Here is a 26,833-nt window from a genome sequence, read left to right on the forward strand (position 1 = left end):
TTTGATCCTTTCAGGGCCGGGTCAGGAGGAGTCCCAGACACCCAGCAGGCACGGAGCCAGCCCGCAGGGAGGCCGGAGGGCCGATTGAAACCCATCGTCCCAGGGGAGTTAGAGGTGCGATAGAAACTGCTCCTCCCTCTCTCATCCCCTGGAAGCGTGATGTCCTCCAGCCGGAGTGGCGCCTCGAGGCCCGGGTCGCGCTGGAGCCGGGCGGCCATCTTGCTGCATGGAGTGGGCACGCGGGCCCGGGGTGGCCGAAAGGAGAGAGGCCATGGACGGGGATGTCCGGGGTTGGTGCGGGTGTCCTGGTGGGAAGGGTCGGCTGGGCCGCGTGCTTGGGCTGCAGGCACCAGGTTTCGGTGGTGCGGGGGCACGGAGGGCCATTCTACGAGGCCGGGTCCAACAGGTGCTGGGTCACGAGGGAAAGAGCAACATGGGGCGGAGAGAATTACACAAGGGAGACAGCAACATGGGGGCAGGGGAGAAGCATAAAAGAAAATGGCAACACAAGTACAGGGGTAAGCAGGAGGAGAGTGAGCAGCTACAAAAAAGTGAGATCAGACACTGAGTTTGGTTGGGGGTAGACATTTTTTTGGGGGGGACACAAGAAGGTGAGAGCAGGAAAACACATGCACTCTGATGAAGAGCTTAACTATATAAAAAGTAGTTCCCTAAAAGTTGACAGTAGAGGACACAAGTCAGCCAGTAAAGAGGATGTTAAAGAGGTTATGCTCCTGGGTTGGACGAGGACAAAATGGACAAGGAAAGCCATCAATGAAGAAGCACGTAATGAAAGTGCCAACCAATGGAAAGTAATGGGTGGGCTGGAAGCCTCTGTAAGGTCTTGGTAGGTTTACAATGTGTTTTGGTGACTAGATATGTTAATGAGATTAAGGGTGGCCCTGTGCTCAAAGGTCAGGCTTATATCATGCTATTTATTTATCATGTTGTCTGCCATCTGGTTCAGAAGCCACATGATCGTTTCCACTGATATGGACTCCATTTCTTGTCACAAGATTTACCATCAAGTTATTTAATTTCTGGTGATTTGATCACAGTGTGATTTTTTTTTAACCTGATAAATCCTTCCCTTTTTGGTATGGAATGCTAGTAACTATGAAGTTGCCGTTGCCTAAGCCACGTGCCCTCTTCTCCAAAACAATGTATCTGTGCATTGCTGAGCATACATGTTATAGGACCTCACATACAAGATTCTACACTATAATCCAGGCTCCTTCTATTACATGCACAGAGGCATCCTCGCTTTCTGTGATATCACTTTCTGTGACTGTAAATCCTGGTGCATCACAATGGACAAAGGTAGAGTATTGTAGAACTTTAGTGAGTAGATGATTGTTGTGTCACACATTTCAATAATAATATTACCTGTTATTAAACCTATAAACTGGAAGAATTCTGAAGAAAGGGTATATAAAAAATATTTTGTGTGCCTTACTTCCATTTACAGGTGTTAAATGTCATTGGTCAGTCTCTAGATATGGAGACCTGTACCCAGGATGGAAGCGTTTTTATCACTGATTCACAGAGTTTTCTAGTAAATACAGTATCACGAAAATAGCGTTTACATGGAAGCCATGCAACGGATTTGCAGGGATAGTCATAAAAGCAGAGATACATTTTTGAAGAGGTTACAGAAATACATACAGGGAAATAAGTAAACACTATAAGCAACCATTTAATGAAGTACAGAAATCTTTACTCAGAGCACATGGCCTTATAGAGAGGCCCTCAGTGAACAGAGATGACACTTTATGGGATAAGTACAAATGCCGCACCCTCAGTAGCAGGTAAATCCGACTTCCCAAATCTCAGGGAGAGGGGTTTTTGTGGTGTCCACTGTGAGCTGTATCATAGGCACGTAAATCCTCTCAACGTAGTTATTTCACAGTATAAGAGTGAATGTCGACTCCGTACGCACTTAGGTAGTTGACCACTTTCATATTCAGCCGGTTTGGGAACGGAATGACATGATTGTCCTGCAAAGTGATCAGCAGTTCGTCCATTCCATAGTCTACGGTTAACTGCAAGGAGTGAGAAAAAGTAGAGTTCAGTGTTAAGGTAACATTCCATGTCTCAGACTCTGCCAACCAGGACTAAGCCGGCCTCTCAATCAGCACTGCTCCCATGAATCTCTTTCTCCAGCCCCACTCTCCTTTGCCGGGGAACATCGTTTACAACGCGGGGATTACATCGCGATGCCATTACATCGCGGTTTTTACAACGCAAGTCGTTACAACGACTTGCGCTAGATGGCGCTCTAGGACAAGGAATAGTATAATTTACTATCCAACACCTTCCCTATAATTTACTATCCAACACCTTCCCTACTGTACGTAGACTGGAGTTGGAATAGTAAATTATACTACTCCTAAGTCCTATTCCTTGTCCTAGAGCGCCATCTAGCGCAAGTCGTTGTAACGACTTGCGTTGTTAAAACCGCGATGTAGTGTACCGCGATGTAAATGTATGCGTTGTAACGTCATACATCCTCCTTTGCCACCCCACCCAAAAACCTTCAGTCAGTGCTCATCTACCCTTCTTTGACTCTTTTGTTCAACTTGGGCTTTCTCACTTCCACCTGCTACCAGTTTCCCCAAGAATTATCTTGAAATCTGCCCACATCTTAGGTTCAGATTCCCTTGTTAAGGGCTCTGGAAGAAGTAAACACATGTCCCTGCTGGAAGAGGGCTGGAAGCTTGTGAATACATGCCCTGGTAGAGGAAGATACGGGAAGCTTGTAAATGAATGTCTCTCTTGGAGAAGGTCCATGGATGTTTGCAAATACTTGTCCATAGTGAAAGAGGACATGTGAAGCTTGTAAAGACACTTTCATAGTTGAGGATAACTTAGGAAATTAGTAAATCCATGTCTCTGTTGGAAAAGGACACAAGAAAGTTATAAACATGCATCCATGGTGAAGGAAGGTTGTAGTAGAATTTAAATGTGTGTTTAAGGTTGAGGATGACTGTGGAAGCTTGTAAATGAATGTCTCTCTTGGAGAAGATCCATGGATGTTTGCAAATACGTGTCTATAGTGAAGGAGGACATGGGAAGTTTGTAAATACATTTGTCCAGTTGAGGATAACCGAGGAAGTTAGTAAATTCATATCTCTGTTGGAACAGGACACAGGAAGATTATAAACATGCATCCATGGTGAAGGAAGATTGTAGTTGAATTTAAATATGTGCTAACAGTGGAGGATATCTGTGGAAGCTTGTAAATGCATGTCACTGTTGGAGGACTGTGGAATCATGTACACACATCCCATTGATAGTGGGGGACTTGGACAGCTTGTATATTCATGTCAGAGACATATGGAGATTTGCATGAACAATGGTTCAATTACTGGGATCTGAAACCTATGTCTAGGCTGCAGACTGTGTCCTTTCCATCCCTTAGTTCCAACCCACTGCTTTGATGGTTTCAATTTCAAAGGAGACGGGCCCTATCACTGAAGAAGCACTTCCACTATGAGAATACCAACTTATATAAGGCAGACAGAGCCAATTTAGAAGAGAACAAAATGGAGACCAAATGCAACATACACAGCTAAACAAGGAGGATTAAAGGAGTCCACGTCATATAGCCCTCAGGACCCCCTCACTGGCATTCCATACAAGAAAAGGGATGGTGGATATGAGATATGAGACGGAGAGGAGAGATGCTGCCTTGCAAGTTGAGGTGACCCCTCACTGTCAGAAAGGCCTGCTCAAGGCAATGCTGATTAGGTCTACCTGAGCCCGCCTCAAAGGACTGAGACGTTCAAAGGTCACAAGATACCAGCAGCCCAGCATGGTAGAATAAAGATCAAAGACAAAGTATGGCTTGAAGTACAGTAGTTGCATCTTCCATTTCCCCGTAAAACCTGAGATGAGCCTATACCATGACCAACATTTCTATTAATCCCACCTTCATCCTGTCCCGGAGGTTTTGCTATTCAGCCTTGACATTGAGGGCTGTGTTCCATTAAACATGGCCACTGTTTTGATTGTAGAGTAATTTGAAGCATCTCTCCAGGATAACGAATAAGGAGATGATATCCTTTAAATTTGTGATTGGACCCAAGGCCTAAATCTAAGTTCTGTATTGAGTCTGGTTGAGACTGTGGGCCCAGTGAGCACCCCTGTTTCATGGTGAGCCCCTGGTACATATGGAAACCTGACATAAATCAAATTTTAAGATATAGACTCCTATAGTTTGGTATCTCTAGGGGGATGTCAAAGTTGGTGCTGGATTCCTAGAAGATCCAGTTAACTGGACACTGAGACTTTGGTGGAACTGATGTTGGCAGTCTGAATATGGCATGGACGAGCCATCTGTTCTTCTGCTTAGACATATTAAGGATTACAGCAGCAGTATTGAGGTCTCCTTTGGAACCTGGTTGAAAGGTGCAAAACTGAATGTTGAGACTGCATGAAAGGGTGGTCAGGAACAGACTGGGGTCCTCCCTGCGCTAGCACACTTTTGACTGTGCCAACGCACACACCCTTGCACCATAGTGCACTGTTGTGTACTGTCTGTAAGGAATAGTTTTTGTACTGAATGGTGACTCTTCCAGCACAAAAACTATCCTTTATCACTTTTCTTGCTTAGTATAAGTGCTGTACAATGCATTATGCAAGCAAAGTAGGTAAAACGAGGAGAAATGAAAATTGGATTTTTTACTTTTGATTTTGGTGCAAATCTCTAGCTATAATTGTTTGTAGATAGGGATTTAAATCAAAACCCATCACCTGAACGTTAAGGAAATTTGAGATAGCCCCTTGTTGATTCTCACTGGTTGATCCCAAGCAGATGGCAATAGGTGTGTAGTGGACTGCCAATGGGAGAGATCAGAAGGGGCGAGTTGCACAACCGACTGAGCCAGTTGGGGGAGAAATATCCTCAGCAGCATAGCCAGAAGTCTGAAAAGCATGCTCAGTGGCAATTCCTGGACCTCCGCCTAAGAACAGAAGCTGAACTAGCATAAGTGTTTCCATCATCGCCAAATGGGTAACTGGGAGAAGGGCCCCTGATTTCCTCCCATTAAGTGTTTGTCTGGACAAGTCTCTGGCTCCCATCCCCCATATAGGTAGGGGCGTTTTTGACAATAAAGTGGAGCACACCAGTGTTCCAGAGGAAGTCTCTATCGTGAATGTGGATGCATTGGAAATGGATCGTGAAGTTTGCTCAAAGGTGCCTCTTTGCATGCACCAGAAGTTCCACATTTCTTATATGGATAGGAAGAGAGTTCAGTTCTTCAGGACCCTTATACATGTATGACTATATGAGAAGACATATCTGTGGCGCCCAAGAAGCGAGTTAATAGAGCAAGTGGTATGGCCAGGAAAGCCACCAATTAAATCTTTTCATTCCCTTTGTTGCATAGACAATAGCAGGGGTAGAGAAGGCAGTGAAATTAGTTAGATTGACCAAAGGTTGAGGATAGTGAATACAATCAACTAGTTCAGCTAAAAAGCATTACACCCAAACTGTTCCACGAACCCTTGTGGCTACTATCCTAATACCACGCTGCACAGGGCTTGCAGTGGTGGTAGTATTTTGTAGTTCTGGATTATAGGCCTTCTTATCTGCACTCCTGGTGGTAAATGTACCTGCTCGCACTCCCCAGGAAAGGTGGGATCAATCACGCATAGCTGGAGTCTTTGACTCATTTTTGCAGAGGGAACCTGATGTATGTGGAGTGAGTTTCACTCATGCATACTCAGGGATCACAGCATGATGGTGTGGTACCATAATACCATTGTCAGAATAATGTCTAAACTAGATATCTTGTCCTACATTTTGTCTACAAAAGTATTGGCCAACTGGAGTTAATAATAGAAACTCTGTACCCAATGGAAACTTATATATCTTTGTAAACAATATTTGGGGCATGTCGGACAGTATTTCTTAATATTCTGGTATACAACCGTGTGTGATGTATCCACGTCATGGTTACAAGCAGACTTGTCTTGTCCATTGTGATTGTGACATCCTTCATATTCATTTGTCCTGGGCTCCATCTGTAGAAACACACACTGTCTGAAAACACAGTTTTCAACTGTGCAGTTGCAGTTGGGCCTGGCTGGCCTTGGACACTGCAGGGCCTGGCCCCTGTAGCTGTCTGAATCTACCAGGGTCAGCTGCCCTCAGGCAGGCCCCAGGGTCTGTAATCTCGACCTGGGTCTGTGAACTCTGCGCTCTAGAATATTTTTTTACTTTATGGGTCTCAGGTCTCAATTGTATACTGGCCAAATGGTCAGTAGATGCTGTACCTGATCTTCATGCCCACAAGACATGATCTGGCCCACCAATTACAGCCTTTGGTGCTGGGGTCCAGGTTTAGGATCTCTGAAGCTGTATTGGACAAAAGGAGAAAATACTCTCTTGCCCAATGGACTTCGTACGCTCCACAAACTGGAGCTCATGGACAGACCGCCAATAAACAGTCCAGATAGTTCTAATACTCACCCCTTAAAGTCAGGGGACACTTGTGTGACATAAATATCTCAAAAAACACTGAAAAAATAACACCAAACAGGGAAAGAGGACACTACTCTAAAGTTCAAATCTCATGCCAAGTTTGGTGTAATTACATTCAGAGGTTTTTGCTTTATTGAAGTGCGGATATTTCTTTGGGTATTGTCCAAAATTTGATCAAATAGCGCCAACGTTATAAACAAACCCCAAAATGTGTTTTCAATATAAAAAGTGAGTCTTTACCAAATGCACCCACTAGCTAAAGCCAAGCACATAACATGTAAAAATATGCATCATGTGAAAAATTTGAAAAATGGCGACATGTCCACATTTTCCAACCCTCATGGGTCAAAGCAACCAATATTACCCAACAGACAAAAGGTGATGATAGGAAGGCTTTACATCTGTCTATGTCTGACAAGCACTCGTGGTAGACCCAATTCCGATATGTTATTTGGCAGGTGTGTGTTTAGGACGCCACCTCCAATACGTAAACACAGTGGTATGTATGAATGATTTCTGACCCAATTCCAGTCACAAAACAGTAATACTTTACCACCAATCCAAAGTTGGTGGTAACCAATTCACAATGGGAAGGTGTCCACATGGGTTGTACTACACCCTATGAAAAATATAATCGTTTTGCTTTGAGGAGGACGTGATTTATTTTCTCTGTTGTCAATCAAAGGATAGATTCATAAACTGAGCATGGACTTTACCCTTGTTGCTGGACCACTGGCGCCAGTTTTCTATTATGCACTCAGACATGATTAATACACCTTTTGCTCTGTCTACCCTGGTGGCTTAATTAGGTGTGTGCCAGCCTCAAAGAGGCGTTTCTCAGCTATGGCATTGACGCTGGCCAAGAGTGGCTATTTTTTGGGTACAGCGCTCAGTGGCAGCTGTAAAGTATTGGCCCATATTTATCAGGCTTTTGCATCGCCCTTGTGCCATTTATCAAGCCACACAAGGCCACCTTAACTGCCTTATTCCATGTACTGTGTTGGGACGTGGAAGACCTCTGCATGATGTGCAGCTGTGTTCCCCTGACCGGAGTACCTGACTGTGTGTAGATAATATCCTGGGTTTTGATTTTGACACGCGTCTCACAGTAATCTAGAGTGTGTGCAGAAGCCTAGGCCTGTCCCTTGAAATGAGTGAGATCCTGTACTTGTCGCATGGGTTTAGAGGGTCTAAACACTGTACAGACAGTGGACCACTGTCCTTGTCATGGGTTTAGTACATAGAGCGATGAAGACAGCATACAATGTTTTGTGAATCTATAGTTGTGACCAGATATTTTTATCTGTGACACTGGCGTGGCGTCCACCATCTATGCACTTACCCACATCCTAGCACCAGCACCCGAAGTGTATGGGTGCATGATTTTGTATGTGGCATGTGGGGTATATGCTTTGTGTGTCTGAGTGAACCAGAGGAATGGGGGCCTGCTGGACCCATTTCAGATGGTTGTTTCCTGGCCTTTTACACAAGATGGAGGTGAGGAGTGAGGTCGTTTCTCAGGCAGTGGAAGTGTATTAATGACACTTCTGGAGCTGGAGGGAGGAGACTTAGACACTGAAGTGGGAAAACAGGGGCAAAGCTTCTTTAGAAATTCAATTAGGTCTTTTACTGAGGCGTGTGACTGATTAGTTTTTGTGAAGCAGTGTCGTTTGGTTGATGGTTGGGGTGAAGGGTGGGACTGCAATCTCTATTGGTCAAGGTAAAAAGGACTCCTTATGTGAGATCAGCCTTTTGCCTTTTATCTGGTCATTCTTCAGTGTGGCTGATGACAGTTAGGTGCAGAAAGCTCATACCTCTTTGGATCACTGTTGTGTGAGAAGCATCACTCTACACCAAGTCCATGTCTGGAGAGCATCATGGAAAGAACAACTGAACAGAGAACCACCCCAAGCTGGTTCTTAACGTACAAATGGCCTATGCACATCTCCTGCCTTATTTGACTGTAGAAATGTGGGGTTTAACTGAGCTGCTTGATGTTCCAGTTCAAAGTTTTCTTTGACCAAGGAAGGGAGTGCTCTTCAGAGTACTCAGAGGACTGTTGTGAAACAAGAGCTTGTGTCAACCTGACAGCCAGCTTCCCATCATCTCAGTATATAATTTGTTACAAGAACTGATATCATATCTTGAAGTACATAGAAGTCATCCAGTCAGCCTGGTGAGGGCGTAAAGGAGCCTGCTAACTCTGCAAGAGGAGTGACAGTACGGGAAAAGCGAGGTGTGGCGTGACAATGGTTTAGTGGGTTTGCTAAAATGGACAACTATAGAGGGCGATCTGTACACCCTGATGTCAGCGGACTCCAGATGCTCTACTACGATTACCAATACGAATCATGAAGAGGCGATGTGACCTAAGCCACTGTTCATGAAGTAATCAACGGCAGTGTGTCCTGAGCAGATGCACCTGAAGTAATTGACAGAGGTGTGACCTGAGCTACTGTGTGCAAGAAATAACCAGCTGCAGCGTGACCTTAGTTACAGTGCCCATGTTGTAATGGTGTGGCATGACCTGAGGCACTGCACCTGAAGTTAACTACCCAAGACCATGGCGTGAACTGAGCTGTGGTCTCCTATCCATGTGATGAAGCAAACCCATTGCGTCACTTGCTTGAAACAAACTGGCCTGCACATGGCAACACTGATCTGGACATGCACAGCCTAGAGATTTTCACAGCCACTTTTGACAGATCAGAGAGCTGCATATGCAAATGTTGATGACACCCAAAAAAGACAGTTGGCTTGCGCTCTGCCCCAGAAGTGTGGCAGCACCTGAGCCAAAACAACCCAATCTATAGACTTGCATACGTTGGATGAATACAGTGAGAAAGACAGACTATGCCCTATCCTAAGAGTGTTGGGATTAAAACTGCATCTGAGTCGATTCTCGCTACAATTTCCCCAAATGGGAAAAATCCACCTAAGCAAAGGAACGGCACCCGGAGGTCCAGAGGAGAGATGCTCTAATGCACTCTAGCACTAGGCCACTAAGTTCCATTATGTATACATGTGAGTGTAGTATTTAATTCTACTGTGCATTATTTTTGAAAGTCAAGCACTGGGTTGGACAGTCCTTTCTTATAGGGATGTGCATTTGTTAAGTGCAGAGCTTGTGCAGTTCCACAATACCACCCTGAGAAGCCTGTGACTGCTCCCCATTATTACTACTGAGCATCAAGTGCTGAAGGGGCTGCACTTGGCCCAGTTTGCAGAGCCGTAGTAGAATGGCCTCTGGGGCAAAGGAGGAAAATCATTTCAACCCCTACGGTTGGGGCTCAGTAGCACTTGTTTGCTACCGCGCACCTGTGCTCCACTATATTATATGTACTACCTCCCTGAAAAGCCTGTTACTGCTTGCCTATGCAGTCTCTGGAGTCAAGTGCTGAAGGGGTCATACTTGGCCCAGTTGGGTGAGCCGTAGAAGGACATACCTCGGGTCATCAGAGTCAAACAACCTCTACCCCCATGGTTGAGGCCTAGTAACCCTTTCATGTCCTGTGTCCTCAAACTTAGCCTGACATACTGCAAACTGATAATGTAGGTTTTGCTTTTTAGTATTCTTGAGCTCTACTACTTGTCTATGAACATACCTGTGCATGTAGTATCTCTCAATGCCACTATGGGCCTATAGATTGTTAGTTCAAGAATTCAGTAAAGTGCTAGAACATGCAACATAACATTCATCAAAGATGTTAAAAACATTTTATTTTGGAAAAACAGATTTCAGTGCAAATTATCCATTGTTGGGCCATAGCTCCAAAACTTCTCTGCTATGGAAGTGTCACCTCAATCTTAACTATTGAGTTACGAATGGTGGGAGATGAGGGCAATCTTTAATTGCAGGTGCCAAAGGGTCCCATATTTTATTACCAAAATATGGTTAACTTGAATTGGCCCTAAAAGAGACAGAAGATTTTATAACTGGGAAAGTGGGGAAAGCAGGGAGCAAAGTTGAATTTAAGTGCTTGATTCGGTTTCTAGCATTCCCTTGGCTCCACCCCAACCCTGCCGACTTCCTTACCTGTACTTTCTGCCCCTTTTGGAAGGGAAAGTCATGGTCTTTGACCTCTTGGTTCCAGGTTCCCTGGTAACGAGAGTTGCAGACGATGGTATTGACGTCGCAGCCTAAGTTGAAGCGAGGGTTGAAGTGCAAAACTAAGTTGTCAAAATCCTGTCCAAGGTTGATGCTACAACTATAGGGCACAAAAAACACTTTCCTTGAGTTCTGTCTCAAGTTTCAAAAACTCATTCACCCACAGCTCAAACCTCCCATTTCTAAATACCCCAGCCTTTTGCCACAGCCCCTTCCCCCGCACTGACATGCCTATCACCTGCATGTCCATATCCTACCATTCCCGAGCCATAGATACATGCTCTCTTTACCACATTTCCTTTCTGCTCACTGCTTCACCCCCTACCACGAAAAGACAAACCCCTCCACTTCCAGTGCCTGTCCTCTGTATGCTGTTACCAGTACACACCATCAAGTCCCAGATACCCCAACACTTACGCATTGATGTCATTCTGTATTATGCCTTCAATAAAGACACTTTGGCAAGGCATAAGACAGAGCTCCCGAGTCACCACGACCTATTAGAGAGGAGAAAACAAAGTGAGACATTGGAAGGAAGAGGGAAGGCTTGCTGTATGATTCTGAACTCCTTCATTTGCACTGCGGTCAGTGGAAGTCATAACGTCTGTGGCTGAAATTAAAATTCCTATATATTTCAAGTCACTGACTCAATAAAATGATTGTTAAAAATACGTGACCAAAAAGAGGAATGATTTTTCATGTTTTAAAACAATATTATGACATTAATCAAAATAACCAATAGAATATGACAGAAAATCGCATTACATGTGATGGGATCCATGTCAAAGAAAAGGACAGATGTGGCTTCTGCCCCAGATGCAATATGAGAAATGTCACTAACTCCAGCAGCAGATCCAAGACATGCATCACCTGGCTTTCAGGATCTTACTTGCAAATCAGGCCCGCTCAGAAGCTAACTTGGTTTTGAGTTTTACAGGTTCAATCCACCGCTTTCTCCAAATAAGTACCTGGTACCCTTACAAATTCCATCTTTGGCAATAGGAAAATAATGATCCAAGCGAACAATAAGATCCTAGCCTTTGTTGACAATATCTTTCCTGCTCTCAAATCTCTCCCAGCGAATTCACATCACAACCCTTCGGATTTCCCATAATCTCACCCTACTGCCCCTTCCTCATCTTCTCCCAACATTCAACACTTAACACCTCTGATTTCTATTCCACTCATTGCACGTTCATCCATCGCCAACTCTTCTGGTCACTCACCCTACTCCTCCTTTCTTATCTTCCCCAACATTCTACACTTCACACCTCTGTCTTCTTCTCCACTCCTCACACCTTCTAACACCTCCACTGTTTCCCCTACCCTAATTCATTATCCTGCTCTCCAGCTTCAATCATTTACCCACCTAACACTCCAGCAGGTTCCAGTCACCTAACCCCACACCCAGTACCTTCAACCAGACTTTGCACACCCTCCCACCGTCCCAATTATCACACAAAATCCACCCTCCCTCCGTCAACTTTCTTTCCACACCTCCCATAATTCACTCACCACCAACTCCCCAGGCCATTAACCCATCCCGCCTCACCATCTTATGCAACAGGAGCAATCAACTTCCGAAACATTCCTTCCTTAACTCTCCATTTCTGCCCCCTCGATCCCACATGTACCCGAATCCCTGGATCAGCAAGCCTTCCCCAACACCTACCACAAAAGAACATGATAAGCCTCCATTCTCCCCTGTCCACCACTGGAGCCCTCTCTCTGCAATCCTGTCCTTTATATCTTATTTCACAAAAAAATAGACATCCTTACACATGCCTTCACTCATTTCAGCGACTAAATTACCTCTAACAAATGTGATCCACCTCATCCAGCACAGGTCAAGAGCCCCTCCACAATCACAATCCCTTGGGATAATCATTACCTCAGACCCAATTGGGCAAACTGCCTACTCAAAGAGTACGAAATACAAAACCTTGCAAAAAACTATGAAAAGACCAATGCTTCCAACACTCCTTTCCCCAGCCAAACACAAAATGGCCTCCCTATCCCCACCATTATCTCGAACCATATGTGCAATGCCTTCCCCATCACCACCCAAAATCGCAACTTATCCTCTAGCCTGAGCCATATCACCATCCTCCCCCTTGGGCAAACCAAACTCGCCATTTCTTCTCTTACTTGCATGCTGCACAACTGTTACTCTGTAGTCAAACACTGCCTTGAGATCACAGACACAATCACAGAACACAACATCGACATCCTGATCCTCACCGAAACCTGGCTAAACAATACCACCAGCAGCGTTCTTCCACTCCTACTGCCCCCCCCCCCATTCTGTTCTGAGAAATGACCGGGAGGCAAACAAAGTGGAGGCCTGGCAGCAATATAGAGACGCTCTGTGAGCTGCAGACTTCTTCCCTACACACACACTTTCAATACTTTGAGTGTTTTCACTGGACTTCATCTCACACTCCTCCTCTAACCTCAGGTTGAGTGTGATCTACCACCCTCCCGGTCAAATCAACACCTTCATTGCAGAGGGCAGGGGATTCTTCACAGCACAATAAAAATTTCTGACAAAATTATCTTTCTTAGTGACTTCAAGCTCCATTGGGGTTCTGAAGCAAATATACCACTGGACAACTTTGCAATTTTTCTAAAAGACATAGAACTCTACCAGCACTACCAGAAACCAACACACTGCAAAGGTGCCACTCTATGGCTCATCATCTTCAGGCCACATCTGCCAGTGACCCCATCCATGTTGATTGGTCGGATCACCTACAGATTCCCTTCATAATATCTTTCTCAAACAAGAAAACCCTTGGTCAACTGAAGAAAGACTAAATCTGGTTCAGAGATACCAGTAACATGAATACGCAAATAGCCCTATCAAACCTCACCTAGATAGTACCTCAACTTGACATCACCGAGGTCCCAGACAATTTCAACTCCTGCATGGACTCCCTAATCATGGAATTTACATCCATAAAGACAAATACAGTAGACCCAAACCCTCTTGCCCTTGGTACTCCAAAGCCCTCTACAAAGAAAGGAAATATAACAGAACTTGGAGAACGATTAGCGACGAGCACCCTCACCATTAAATCTAACAAAGCTTTGTACTGTAAGACAAAAATACAAAAGCCACATCTCTGTAGCCCAGGCATCATATATCAGATCCTGCCTCCATACAGCCAAGAATGGAACGAAAAACTATTTGGAGGTAATCAGTCAAACCAGCAACCCTCCCTCCAACCCCCCATTTAGGCATCAGAGATCCTTTGCAATAACTTAGCAGAATTCTTTGACAAAAAATCAAAGACATTAACATCTCTCCTCCTTCCAAAGTTGACAACATACCCAAAGAGGTACTGCCTTGCACGGCACAACAGCCAAGTCCTCTTTTTTTGCAATCTCTGAGGCAGATAACTACGAACTCTATCAAAGGACAAATCCTCCAGCCATCCTAGTGACGCCATTCCAGGCTCCATCAGTAAAGACCTAGCCAAACTGCTTCTCTTCATTCTGATAATCCCAGCTAACTGATCATTGGATCAGGGCTTGTTGCTAGACTGTCTCCTCTCCTAAAAAAACAATCTCTGGACTCTGACGACTTCAATATCTTCTGTCCTATTTCCACTCCGCCTCTCCTAGGCAAGGTAAATGAAAGTTGTGTAGCCTCCCGTCTGTCATCCCACATCCAGGACAACAACCTTCTCAACTCCCTTCAATTCGGATTCTGTCAGGGCCACAGCACCAAGACTGCAGTTCTGCAGATTATGGATAACACCCTTCTCATTCTGGACACAGGCAATTCCTGTCTACTTGTGCTCCTCGACCTCTCTGCAGCATTTGACACAGTCAACTACGAGGCACTGCTAGACATGCTGAAGCTTCAACCAGCAACTCAGACTGCAACAAGGGGTCCTACAATGTTCAGTTCTCTCCCTAACCCTTTTCAACCTCTACCTTGAACCCCTCTGAAAAATCCTCAGCAACTCAGGAGTCATCTTACATCTATATGCTGATGACACCCAAATATACTTGAAGGTCTCATGCCCAGAAGACTGCACCCTGTTATACAATTCCCTGAACAGAGTTCAAACTTGGATGGCTAACAACCACCTCAAACTAAACACAGAGAAAATTGAATTTCTTTGTATCTCTCCAAAAAACGGTAACTTGCGATCCAAGACTGTATGGATCTTCTCCCGGACATAGAAGGCCACTTCTCCATCATTCCGAATGCCAAATCTCTCGGATTCACCCTAAACAGATGTCTTAACCTCCAGAACCATATCTCCTCCATGGCTAAAAGTGCTCGTTTCCAGCCAAGGCTTCTTTGGGGAATCAGGAACCTCATTCCAGCACACAACCCTAAATTTGTTGTCCAGACACTTCTAGTCGACTACAGAATTGCACATGAGGCAGCCCGCTTCGTGCCAGGATAAAAGAAATTCAACCACATCTCCCCCATTCTAGGTTCCCTTCATTAGTCTTCCATAGAAGCAGGAGCTAAATTTAAAACTGCCTGCATCTCTCATAAAGATCTGCACCCCTCTTTACCCTCGTACCTAGCAGAGGGACTGAAAATCTCAGACGCCAGCCGAGACTCATAAAATGGTAAATTGGCCCTCCTTGAATTGCCCCCCCCCCCCCACCTTCAAGCACAAGTGATACATGAGCCGATTCTTCTCCAGAAGCGCCACAAGAGTATGGAACTCTCCCCTGCTGAGCCTCCACCTGACCACATGTCTGGTCACCTTCAAAAAAGACCTCAAAGCTCTTCTCTTTGAACGACACCTGGCCTAACCGGCTCCTACTCTCTCACGTTCCAGCCAAGTGCAGAGCAATCTGAACCAGCACGATTGTTTGTTGTCCAGCCCATGGTACTGTACCACCTGCTTGTCACTACTATGTCTTACGATGAGTAGGTGTAAAGTGTTCTAACTCATTAAAGGCCAACCTGGTGTTCTCTCCACTTTTAATGTTACATGCATATTTTCTATTCACTATTGATATGTTCTGCTTTTTGTAAAGCTTTTGTGTTGCACCACCTGCTTGTAACTGCTATGCTTTACAATGAATACGTATGAAGCGCTTTACCTCATGGGGAAGTTAACCTGGTGTTTTCTCCACCTTTAATGTTACTTTAATACTTCCTATTTGTTATTGATACATTCTGCTTTTTTGTGAAACCTTCTGAAGTCTATGAGGCATGTCTGTTTTATATAAAATCACAAATATAATATGAAAAAACATCAAGGTTTGATATTACACACACTGCCCAGTACCACTGATCCCCCATTTAAGCTGCTAAAGTGGGGGAAGGGGGAAAGTACCTTCTCACACCTCCTTAGCTCAGGGCAAGAGTTCTAAAATAAAGTAGTGGGGGACTAACCAAGTTAGGCAGCATGCAAGTGACATCACAGCGTGTAACATCACAGTGCATGACATCGCATGTAGCATCACAGGAAGTGACATCACAGGAAGTGGCATAATTACCGTGCCCTCAGAGGAAGTGACATCACAAGAAGTGACATCACAAGAAGTGACATCAGATCTTAACGCCTGTCATATATGTTTAGATTGTCTATCATAAAAACATTTGAGCGCATTATGAGGGCTGATCAATAATTAAGCCTGTGTCTTGAGGTCCCTGTTTGAAGAAATTAACAGTTCAAATGTGCTGATTTCTTCCAGGATTGTGGTGCTGGGCATGCTAGAAAAAATGAAAGGGCAGATGTAAGGCAGGCTAGAAATTGTTTTTCAGTGTTCCTATGTGTGTGATCCTTACAGCAGTTCTGGTATTGGAAATACTTTACTCCGGAAACCCATATATTCGGGGTCAAGATGTGGCAACCAAAAGAGAGGGAATAGTCACGAGAAGCGGACTCATGAAAAGCAGTCTGACACTGGCACCCAAATTGACAAAGATTTCGTCTAGCAAGTGAAGTTTTTGCACTGTGGTGCGTAAAAGGGGCAGAGCATAACAGAGCCATAATTTCCAAGGTGTGGCACAGTTGTGCTCTCACCTAGTGCTGCCACACTTGTAGCTGCCTAGCGCCAATGCAGACACCCTTGTGTCATGGCACAAGGGTGCCTGTGTTGTGGTCATGATATTTTTTGTTCAGGAAGAAACACCTTCCTGCACAAAAACTATCCTTTGAAATTGTTTCCTCTTTTCTTGTGTGCTGCGGTCCTTTTAAATATGGGTTTGCGTCAAAATATATGATTGGATGCACGGGAATGCCCATGCACCACCCTGGTAATGCCTACCTGACATAAGGTAACACAAGGCAGCACTATATGCTGCATTGCATTACTATTTTATTTACAAAGCCGCACAAATTAGGAAGGTGTGTGGCTTTGTAAATTTGTAAATAGATTTGGTAAATGGGCTGCAACAAAAAAAAGTGACTGCAACCAAGGTGCAAAGTCTTAGTAAATCTAGGCTTCAACTTACACATTTATTTATTTTTTAAATTCTGCCTCAAACAAGTTGGCAACAAGAAGAAACATGATAGTAAGTCTGTACCGGCTTAATTGGTTGCAAAGGGTGCATATTAAACGATATTATGTGGTTAAGGCACCTGATGCAGAGATCATTGTGTATCCTGTAAATCCCAGGGAACAATAATAATGGTAAGATTATTCAGGTAGCAAATGTATTTGATGGAGAGATCTGTGTTTTTCTAGTCACAATTTTGATTAAAAGTATAATAGAGGGTTAATGTGTCTCCTGCAGAGTGTGCTATGAAGGTTGATATGTGACTCCTAAACCTTATAAGCCCTATTGCCTTTGGTAATATTTCCTGTTCATTGATTTACACACTTTTATGATTTATTATCAATGTGAATTATAGAAAGTGCTTTGACACCCTACACTGAGATGACTAGCACTACAAAGGTAATACAAAAATTACTCTTACAGACCGATACATCAGACATTCTTACAGCGCATGCGTGTCTCTTAAATGCAGGGATTGAGCAACGTCCAAAGCTTGCCTACGAATCACAGTGTCTCTTAAGTACCTGTGAAGTGCTGAAGTGATAACAAGGGGGCAACATCCAGGGCATTAGTGGATTTACAATGCGATCCAGAGGCAGATTGGTAAATAGGGGTATAAATCTGAGGGAGTACAGTAGGGGTGCTCGATGCCAAACCCCACGAGTGTTTACTGCAGGACCCTGGGATGTAAGCAATGGTGCCCCGTCAGTCCTTCGGACGGTTTCAAACCAGAGCAACCGGGGGCTTGCTCTCTACTGCTCCACCCCTAAAAAGGTGTGAGTAACAATCAGTGACTGGCGGTCATGGATTTAAAAAAATGGTAGCGCCGAATGGGTTGGCCCACGGAGCTGTTTGGCTCATAAGGTGGGTGGGCAGCTTAGGTTACTTACGGCTGCGTGCCCTTGGATCGCCCGTAAATTAACCCACCATATTGGCATATTTCACTTATGGAATAAATTACATAAACCTGCAGCAAACTGTTTTTCCATCAAAGCATCTGCTGTCTGATTTAGTTCATTTCTTGTGTGCTAACTAGCTATTTATCAGGTGTGCGGGGAGGGCTGCCGATATCAGCGCTATGTGTAATGTGTGCGAATGATGTAAAGTGCTTTGACATCCTAAACTGGGGTGAGTAGCGCCAAAAAGGAAATACAAAAATGTAATCATACAGACTGATACAGCTGACATTCTTACAGCGTTTGCATATCTCTTATATGCAGGGATTGAGCAAAGTCCAAAGCTTTTTTACCCTTTTCTTTTAAGTGATGTTTTCCATTTTTTAAAACTGGATTGAAATATAATGAAAAAACCTTTATATACCGAGCCCGTGGGGGCTGGGCAATAATGTCTCTGGATATCGCATGTCCAATTAGGCAGACAATATATCTGTTCACAGCAGAGCTGAAATGGGTATTTAATCATATATACACCAGGATTTGTTGCGTATTATTCTTTTCCTTTTGGTAGAGATCGTATAAATATTAGGAAAGGCTTTAACGTCACTTTACGTAGATCGTATCTAGCCCATACTTGTTTCGCTTCCATTTATCAATTATCTAAGTTCCATTATTCATATTGATTTTATTAACCGTATATATTTTCAACTTGTCACCTTTATATTTAGGAAACCCTGCACACCACCTCCCCACGGCTCCTCTCAATTCTCGATATTTTATTGGTTATTAGCATTGGTTATCGATTACGTACTCCAATAGAGACGTATAATTGTATATAGAAATAGAACCTTATCAAGTGTAATGGATTTAAAATAAACTATACATATAAGCGCTTCGTCTTTATGTCAAATTGGACACGGTACACATCACATCGGTATACCGTTCCTAAATGGCGCACATAGGTTGGCAATTCAGCCCATGCATTATAATTATATAATTGTAATGGTTTTAAATACGATATATACTAAAGCGCCTCGTTCTTATGTAAATTTGGACGCTGCACAGATTACATTGGTATACCATTCCAAAATGGCGCACATGTGCTGGAAATTCAGCTTAAGTACCATATTAGTGAGTACATTACTTCCGCGACTCATCACGTGACGGGTACATACTTCTGATATTAGAATCTAATCTCGTATATCTCTATAAATGATATATATGGATGTACCTCGATTCGACTTGGGATTAGATATTATATACTAGATTCCAGGAAACACCATTCCAAAATGGCGCCCACAGGTTGAAGACTCAGCAATAATATTTACGTCGCCACCTTAATACTACCGTGATTTGTCACGTGACATGTGGGTTGTGCCTATTTAAGACGTTCAACCTATGGAGTATGGTTTCGCCGGTGACTCGAGATAGCGCCCGTTTTGAAAGGTAAGACGAGAGTCGTTTGGTGTTTGTGGAGGGTATCTTACTGATGTGATACCCCTTTGGGGCTGAGTATGCGAACTAAAGGGATGTTTCTATGCTAATTGGTCGACTTGGGCTCTGTTTTAGTATTATCGTTGATATCGCCTCAGTAGTATCCTGTGTTCTTAATTGATGTGAGGCAACCAAGGACAACTATATGTCCATGTCAGAGAAATTTTGTTGATCGTTCGCTTTTTAAAGCGTACATGACGTTATTGCTCCGTAATATTATATATAACTGAGTAGGACCCCTTTTTTTTAAAGCTGTCCAATGTGAAATGGTAACACTTACGGCTTACAGCCTGTTATATATCAGCGTTGCGCCGAAAGCTTTGGTACGCTGGGTTCGGTGTCTATTGTGTCGAATTGACAGATTTGCTACAGGACAATATTAGTTCTTGATAAAATTGTGTCCTGGCCTGTAAACATATGGACAATGGGAAATAGAAGCCATTGGGTTAGAACTTTTAAAATCCGGAAACATGAATTAGAATAACTACCTGCGAAACAGAATAAGATTAATAATGGACACCTTTGACAACTTGCGTTTTATATTGTTCTTCTAGAATGATAAATTTTACTCTTATCTGTGATACATACAGACTGAACTAAGAGTCCGACTTATATTTGAATTAGCCGGTGATACATTTACGAGCGCATCTATATTTGGAGAGGTAAGGTGTTTGTCGTTTTCTTATGAACCGCATTGTTATTCCAGTTGATTACGATTTCTCATACCCACATGAGGCCATAATGGAATTCCTCTCTTTTTTTTTTTTTTTTTTTTAAAAAATCCATTCTTACTAGGTCGCATACAATTCTATATACCACTTGGAAGTCGGCTATTTTTGAAACTGTGGTGGCCGTTCCTTAGAAACAATCTTTGGTAAGAATTGGCATTTGAATAAAAATTCTCTTCTTCATTTCTCTCTCTTAATAGATCAGTAGTCACCTCATTCACTGTTTCTGGTATTAAAAAGGACCATTTTCTTTATCTTTATCAACTAACTCACTTGTAGATTAGGTTCCGGGGTTTCTCTTCCTTTTTAATTAATCTAAAGGAGTTCTCTATTTAAAACATTGGACAGTGTGTATAGTTAGGCAGGATACATAAGTGTTTTTTGTGATATTAGGCAGGATATATATGTGTTTTTTGTGGTATTTTTAACTCTTGTGATGTATATGTATCTGACTAATATGTTTTAAAAATATTTTTCATTAATTTTGTGTGTAATATATGTATATGTGAAATTTATTTTGTATGTTCTTTGTGGTGTTTCTACTATTTTGTATGGCAACATGTAATAATGTCACTTTTATATGTATTATTGGTAATGTAGTTTGTTGTGTTTTATGGTGTACTTTATGTGTTTTATACATATGTATGTTTTTATCTATGTTCTTTCACAGCCCTGACGAAGTTCGTAGAGAACGAAACGCGTTGGCTGAGTCTGATTTTTCTGAAAGTTGAATGAAAATAAAAGAACAACAATTGGAACTATTGAAAAGACTTTTCCCTTGGTGCACCGTCTCTTTGTAAAAGAGTTTGTATATCTGGTTTTCCAGTAGAGCACAAGTACGGCATGCTCTGGACGTGTCTTTGCACCTATTAAGAAATTGTGTATTGATTTTGGATTTGGTGTGCTTAACATTGGTCAGCCGTACGGTTCTTTTGTTTATAGTCAAAGTCCAAAGCTTGCCTTCGAATCACAGTGTCTCTTAAGTACCTGTGAAGTGCTGAAGTGCCCCTTTGTTTCCGGCCATTGCATTGGCATCTATGTGTGGGGCTCAGATAGCTCCTAGTAAGGATCCTACTGGATCAAAAGGAGGGCTGATGGCCCATTAACGTTGCCCTTTGTTTGCTGCCAGTCACCCAGCTGGAATCTAACATAGCCTCGCCGCCTGCGCATTGCTGCTCAGAAGGGGAAGCAGACAACATGCAGCACCTGCTGAGTGCGCCCCGGATAATTACACGGGGACAAGTTCAGCCTGTTTCACTGGGGCCCAATTTGGCAGGGAGGAAGGTGCCCATCCTGTGAAAACTGTGGGTGGACGCTGCCTACCCCCTTTCACCTTGAAATGTGCCCTGCCTTAGTTTCCTCTCTTCCATGGTCCCTTCTAACACCGCCCAACTCATCTCTTCTTGTTCATCTTCGGCCCTCACCACCAACTTCATGTCCATGCCCACTTCTCGCTTCTGTCATTGGCCCTTTCCTCACCACCTCACACTCATCTCTGTATCCGTTCCCAGCTCTTCAGTTGTCCTTCCTCACATCCGCCTCTTCCACTCCCCATCTCCAGACACTCCCCACTCCCCTTCTCCTTCGTCCTTCTTCTCACCCTCCCATGTTTTACTCCCGTCTTTGTACTCCCTTCTCACTCCTGTGTGCCACACCACCTCCTCCTCGGCAATCTCACCTCTTAAACTCTATTTCCAGACACTCACCTCTTCCAATTGAGTGACATAAGGTTCCTCCCTTGTGCCACCCTCTTAAAAATGTACCTAGCAAACTGGCCAGACTCACCTGGAGAGCTGGACATCAGCTTTACCCCCACACCAATGAAACGTAATTTATCATGTATCTCGCTGAACAGGCCAATTCGTATTATGCACACTGAGAACTGCACTGATCATCTTTGACAACAACGTAAACACTCCGACAAAAGCCCTAACACTTGCTGTGACGCTCCCCTCTTCCACTGCCCCACCTTCACACAATTCTTTCATTGACCCACTCACCTCTTCCACTGTCCCACTCACTTCTTCCACTGTCCCACTTACACTCACCTCTTCCATTGTGAGACTCACACATCTCTTCCAGTGTCCCACACACACTCCCCTCTTCCACTGCCCCACCCGTACTCATTTCTTTCATCGACCCACTCCCACTCACCTCTTCCACTCTCCCACCCACACTCACCTCTTCCATTGTGAGACTCACACATCTCTTCCAGTGTCCCACACACACTCCCCTCTTCCACTGCCACACCCGTACTCATTTCTTTCATCGACCCACTCCCACTCACCTCTTCCACTCTCCCACCCACACTCACCTCTTCCATTGTGAGACTCACACACCTCTTCCAGTGTCCCACACACACTCCCCTCTTCCACTGCCACACCCGTACTCATTTCTTTCATCGACCCACTCCCACTCACCTCTTCCACTGTCCCACCCACACCCACCTCTTCCATTGTGAGACTCACACATCTCTTCCAGTGTCCCACACACACTCCCCTCTTCCACTGCCCCACCCGTACTCATTTCTTTCATCGACCCACTCCCACTCACCTCTTCCACAGTCCCACCCACACTCACCTCTTCCACTGTCCCACCCACACTCACCTCTTCCATTGTGAGACTCACACATCTCTTCCAGTGTCCCACACAGTCCCCTGTTCCACTGCCCCACCCATACTCATTTCTTTCACCAACCCACTCCCACTCACGTCTTCCCTTGTCCCACCCACACTCACCTCTTCCATTGTGAGACTCACACATCTCTTCCAGTGTCCCACACACAGTCCCCTGTTACACTGCCCCACCCATACTCATTTCTTTCATCGACCCACTCCCACTCACCTCTTCCCTTGTCCCACCCACACTCACCTCTTCCATTGTGAGACTCACACATCTCCATGCCCGGTTCTAGAGGGTGGGCCAGGCCCACCCAAGATAGCACCATGGCCCACCCAAGGCCCATGCACAAGCAGAAAGCATCTTCTGTTCTTTTTGTTAAATAAAAAAAAATCATACGAGCCTGCAGACTTGCAATCAAAGTGTAATTGTGCAGCTTTAATCTATAACGCTAATGTCTAGGGCTACTTTAAATGCCCGGAGAGAGGGGTGAGGTCACAGGAGGGTGGCTGCTATTAATGTGCACGTATAAACTTAAGGGGTACCTGAGACACCCCCACTATATCGAGGCCACAAGCTCCCAGTAATTAGGAGATAGAATCAGTTTTTTGGCAGAAACAATATGAAGAATTTTGCCATTGCAAGGGAAGTAAGTGAAAATGAGCATTCAATCAGGATATATGTCTTAGTAATGATTTGTTATATTTTCTTTCTGCTGTGACGTCATTCCTAAGAAACTTAAAGAAAAGACACTACACTTTGGGGCACAGGTGACTGTGCATTTATTCTCACCCCAAAAACTTTCACTTTCATTTTGTCACATAAATAGACTGAAATGTCTTACAGTCAGGGCCACTATAATTATGTATTCTGCATATGCAGCATTTTATGCCCAATTATGGATTTGTCACATTTGCGACATAATCCGTCATCGCTGCATAATTTGCAGATTTTAACAAAAAGCCATCATAAGCAGATCAAAAGCTACTAAAAATGCAAGGACAAGTTGCTGCACAGTGGAAGCCCCTTTATAAAGGTTTACTTACTGGTCATCTTTTAGTTGCTTATTGCTGTAGTTGCGTTTTAAACTGGTACTAATGAGATTAATCTTTGCTCAAGGTAGTGTTAACGTGTAAAAAATGACAAAATAATAAAGAAAAACGACCCCACATTGTGCTGCATAGCTTAGTCAACCCTGATATATAGTTTGGTCCTCCCTTTGCATAATTCCGATGGCCTTGATTTTAGTGCAGCTGTTATTACTCCTCAGGTTCTAAACTGATAAGATAATATACTGGGCTCATGCACTTGCTGTGGAGATCTTTCTACAATCGGTGGTTTCACAAGGTCAATCCTTGCTACTCAGCCTTCCATTTCTGGAAGAAAAAAATGCGACAATGTTGAAATCTGCCTTTTCTGCATGATCACTTAAAATTTTGGCACCTTTTTCAGGAAACAATTTTGCTGTTTTTTTTTTTAACTCTGTGCACCTTACCCCTGCTAAGCAGGAATAAAGTGCCTGTGATCTCCTTTTAAACATAGCTAAATTGGCCTATTCCTAATTGACCCATTTAAATTGCCATTGCAATTTAATTGTATAAGACCATCCAGCATGCCCAGACCCAGCTCTCAGACACCTGGGAGACTCTGGCCCACCCATGCCTCTCCATGGCCCTCCCAGATCCCAAACTCTGGAACCGTGCCTGCACATCTCTTCCAGTGTCCCACTCACACTTCCCTCTTCCACTGCCCCGCCCTTACTCATTTCTTTCATTGACCCACTCCCACTCACCTCTTCCACTGTCCCCCTCACTTCTTCCACTGTCCCACTCACCTCTTCTCCTGTCCCAGTCACACTCACTTCTTCCATTGTCCGACTCTCACACATCTCATCCACTGTCCCGCTCCCACTCACCAGTGTCATCGCTCCTCCTCGCTCTGCTGCTCAGGGCAGGCTGAATCTTCGATCTTCGATCTCTGCTGCTCAGGCTGGATCTTCGATCTCTGCTGCTCAGGCTGGACCTACTGTCTCTGCTGCTCAGGCTGGATCTTTGATCTCTGCTGCTCAGTCTGGATCTATTGTCTCTGCTGCTCAGACTGGATCTTCGATCTCTGCTGCTCAGTCTGGATCTACTGTCTCTGCTTCTCAGGCTGGATCTACTGTCTCTGCTGCTCAGGCTGGATCTTCGATCTCTGCTGCTCAGGCTGGATCTTCGATCTCTGCTGCTCAGGCTGGATCTACTGTCTCTGCTGCTCAGGCTGAATCTTCGATCTCTGCTGCTCAGACTGGATCTACTGTCTCTGCTGCTCAGACTGGATCTTCGATCTCTGCTGCTCAGTCTGGATCTACTGTCTCTGCTCCTCAGTCTGGATCTACTGTCTCTGCTCCTCAGGCTGGATATACTGTCTCTGCTGCTCAGGCTGGATCTACTGTCTCTGCTGCTCAGTCTGGATCTATTGTCTCTGCTGCTCAGGCTGGATCTACTGTCTCTGCTGCTCAGGCTGGATCTACTGTCTCTGCTGCTCAGGCTGGATCTTCGATCTCTGCTGCTCAGGCTGGATCTACTGTCTCTGCTGCTCAGGCTGGATCTACTGTCTCTGCTGCTCAGGCTGGATCTACTGTCTCTGCTGCTCAGTCTGGATCTATTGTCTCTGCTGCTCAGGCTGGATCTACTGTCTCTGCTGCTCAGGCTGGATCTACTGTCTCTGCTGCTCAGGCTGGTGTTGCTCCGGCGGCGCAGCCTTATATAGCTGGTAAGTAACTCATGCAAGTCACGTGGCCCCAGCTCCGGATTGCACACAGCCCAGTTAGGCCCGGAGGAGGAACAGAGAGGGCCAAGGCTTCTTGGGGCTCTCTATGAGTAATACGGGGCTTAATTTGTATAGGTGGGGGATCCAGCGAAGGCTTGGGCAAAGGTTTGGTTCTAGTTTGGCCTCGATCCCCTGGGACTACTGAACCGAAATGGAGCTGAACCCTGGCACTGCTTCCGTCTCCTCTACCTAATCCAATTTAGGAAACAAAGATCACGTTAATAGCAGCTAGCCGACATACATCTAACATAAAATGTATCTTTTCAGCTCAAATATATGGATTTCTGCTAAAACTGCTGCTTCAATGCAGAATAAATTATAAAAAGCTTCTCTGCAGGCCACAGCGAGTGGAGCTGTTTCCACAGCCGCCTTGAAACTACAAGATGGTGAATGCCCCTGCAAATTAAAAGGGCAGCCCCTCTGGCATAGATTGAGTACGAAGTTGTTATATAGCTGCCAAGGTTTCAGATTGGGATGTATGATATTTTCATAATTTTAGTGTAATTATCAGTGAAATTCAACAAATATAAGTGACACTTTCTCGTAAGCAAAATCAAGCGATGAAGACGAGGTAAGCATATAAATATCAGATATTACACCCATTTGAGCAACAAGAAACTCTAAGAAGATCTTAAAATTGCTGCAAAGCACCAGAAATGGCTCAAAAAGCAATACAAAATGACGCACAATGTACATGTATATTACAAAAAACTCATTTTTTTTCCAGACATAAAATTCAATTTACACAAATTACAACAATAACCAGAATTTAATTCGGAAATTACAGATACAAAATGAGGGTTTAAAAATATCCGAAAGATTCAGCCTTTGTGCTACACCACACCTCCAGCAGGTGGCAGCAATGTCTCCAGATGAAAACACCATATTTCTGTTTAGTTCACCCAGGTACAGCGCGTGCAGGTGGTCAAGGTGCTAAAACATGCTTGCTAATACATTTTAATGGGGCGATGCAGACCACCACATTAAAATGCGATAGTCTAACGACTGATGCGTGGTACGAGGCTGGGCTGAGTTGTATATGCAGCACCTGCCAATTTTGTCCTCAGTCTGTACAAAGTGCGGTCCATGATGAAGGGTTTCCGGTAGAGGGCGATATCAATGAGTCTATTTAATTTTTAAATAGGCAAAGACTTGATGCGTCTTCCACGGATTGTTGAAGCCTCTTATTTTCCAAGATAGGGCTCC

General features: G+C 44.2%; 1 protein-coding gene across 1 annotated transcript; it reads right to left on the minus strand.

Moving 5' to 3' along the window:
* Window positions 1-1,678: 1,678 nt before the first annotated feature.
* On the minus strand, window positions 1,679-25,547 carry LOC146856126 (galectin-1-like). The gene is made up of 4 exons (XM_085654160.1): window positions 24,732-25,547; window positions 11,013-11,092; window positions 10,524-10,695; window positions 1,679-2,042 (listed from the first exon to the last, which is right to left on the minus strand). Exons 1-4 carry the CDS (start codon window positions 24,738-24,740, stop codon window positions 1,899-1,901), a joined length of 405 nt encoding a protein of 134 aa, XP_085510286.1. The 5' UTR covers window positions 24,741-25,547; the 3' UTR covers window positions 1,679-1,898.
* Window positions 25,548-26,833: the final 1,286 nt, after the last annotated feature.

Source organism: Triturus cristatus, chromosome 4_1, assembly GCF_964204655.1.
Source record: "Triturus cristatus chromosome 4_1, aTriCri1.1, whole genome shotgun sequence".
NCBI classification, from domain to species: Eukaryota; Metazoa; Chordata; class Amphibia; order Caudata; family Salamandridae; genus Triturus; species Triturus cristatus.

Bases quoted from the DNA above. Each gene is read 5' to 3' on its own strand.
- LOC146856126 (XM_085654160.1), bottom strand. The intron at 10,696-11,012 runs GTAAGTGTTGGG...TGTGCCCTATAG, and splicing joins ATACAGAATGACATCAATGC to TTGTAGCATCAACCTTGGAC. The intron at 2,043-10,523 runs GTAAGGAAGTCG...CACTCCTTGCAG, and splicing joins AAAAGGGGCAGAAAGTACAG to TTAACCGTAGACTATGGAAT.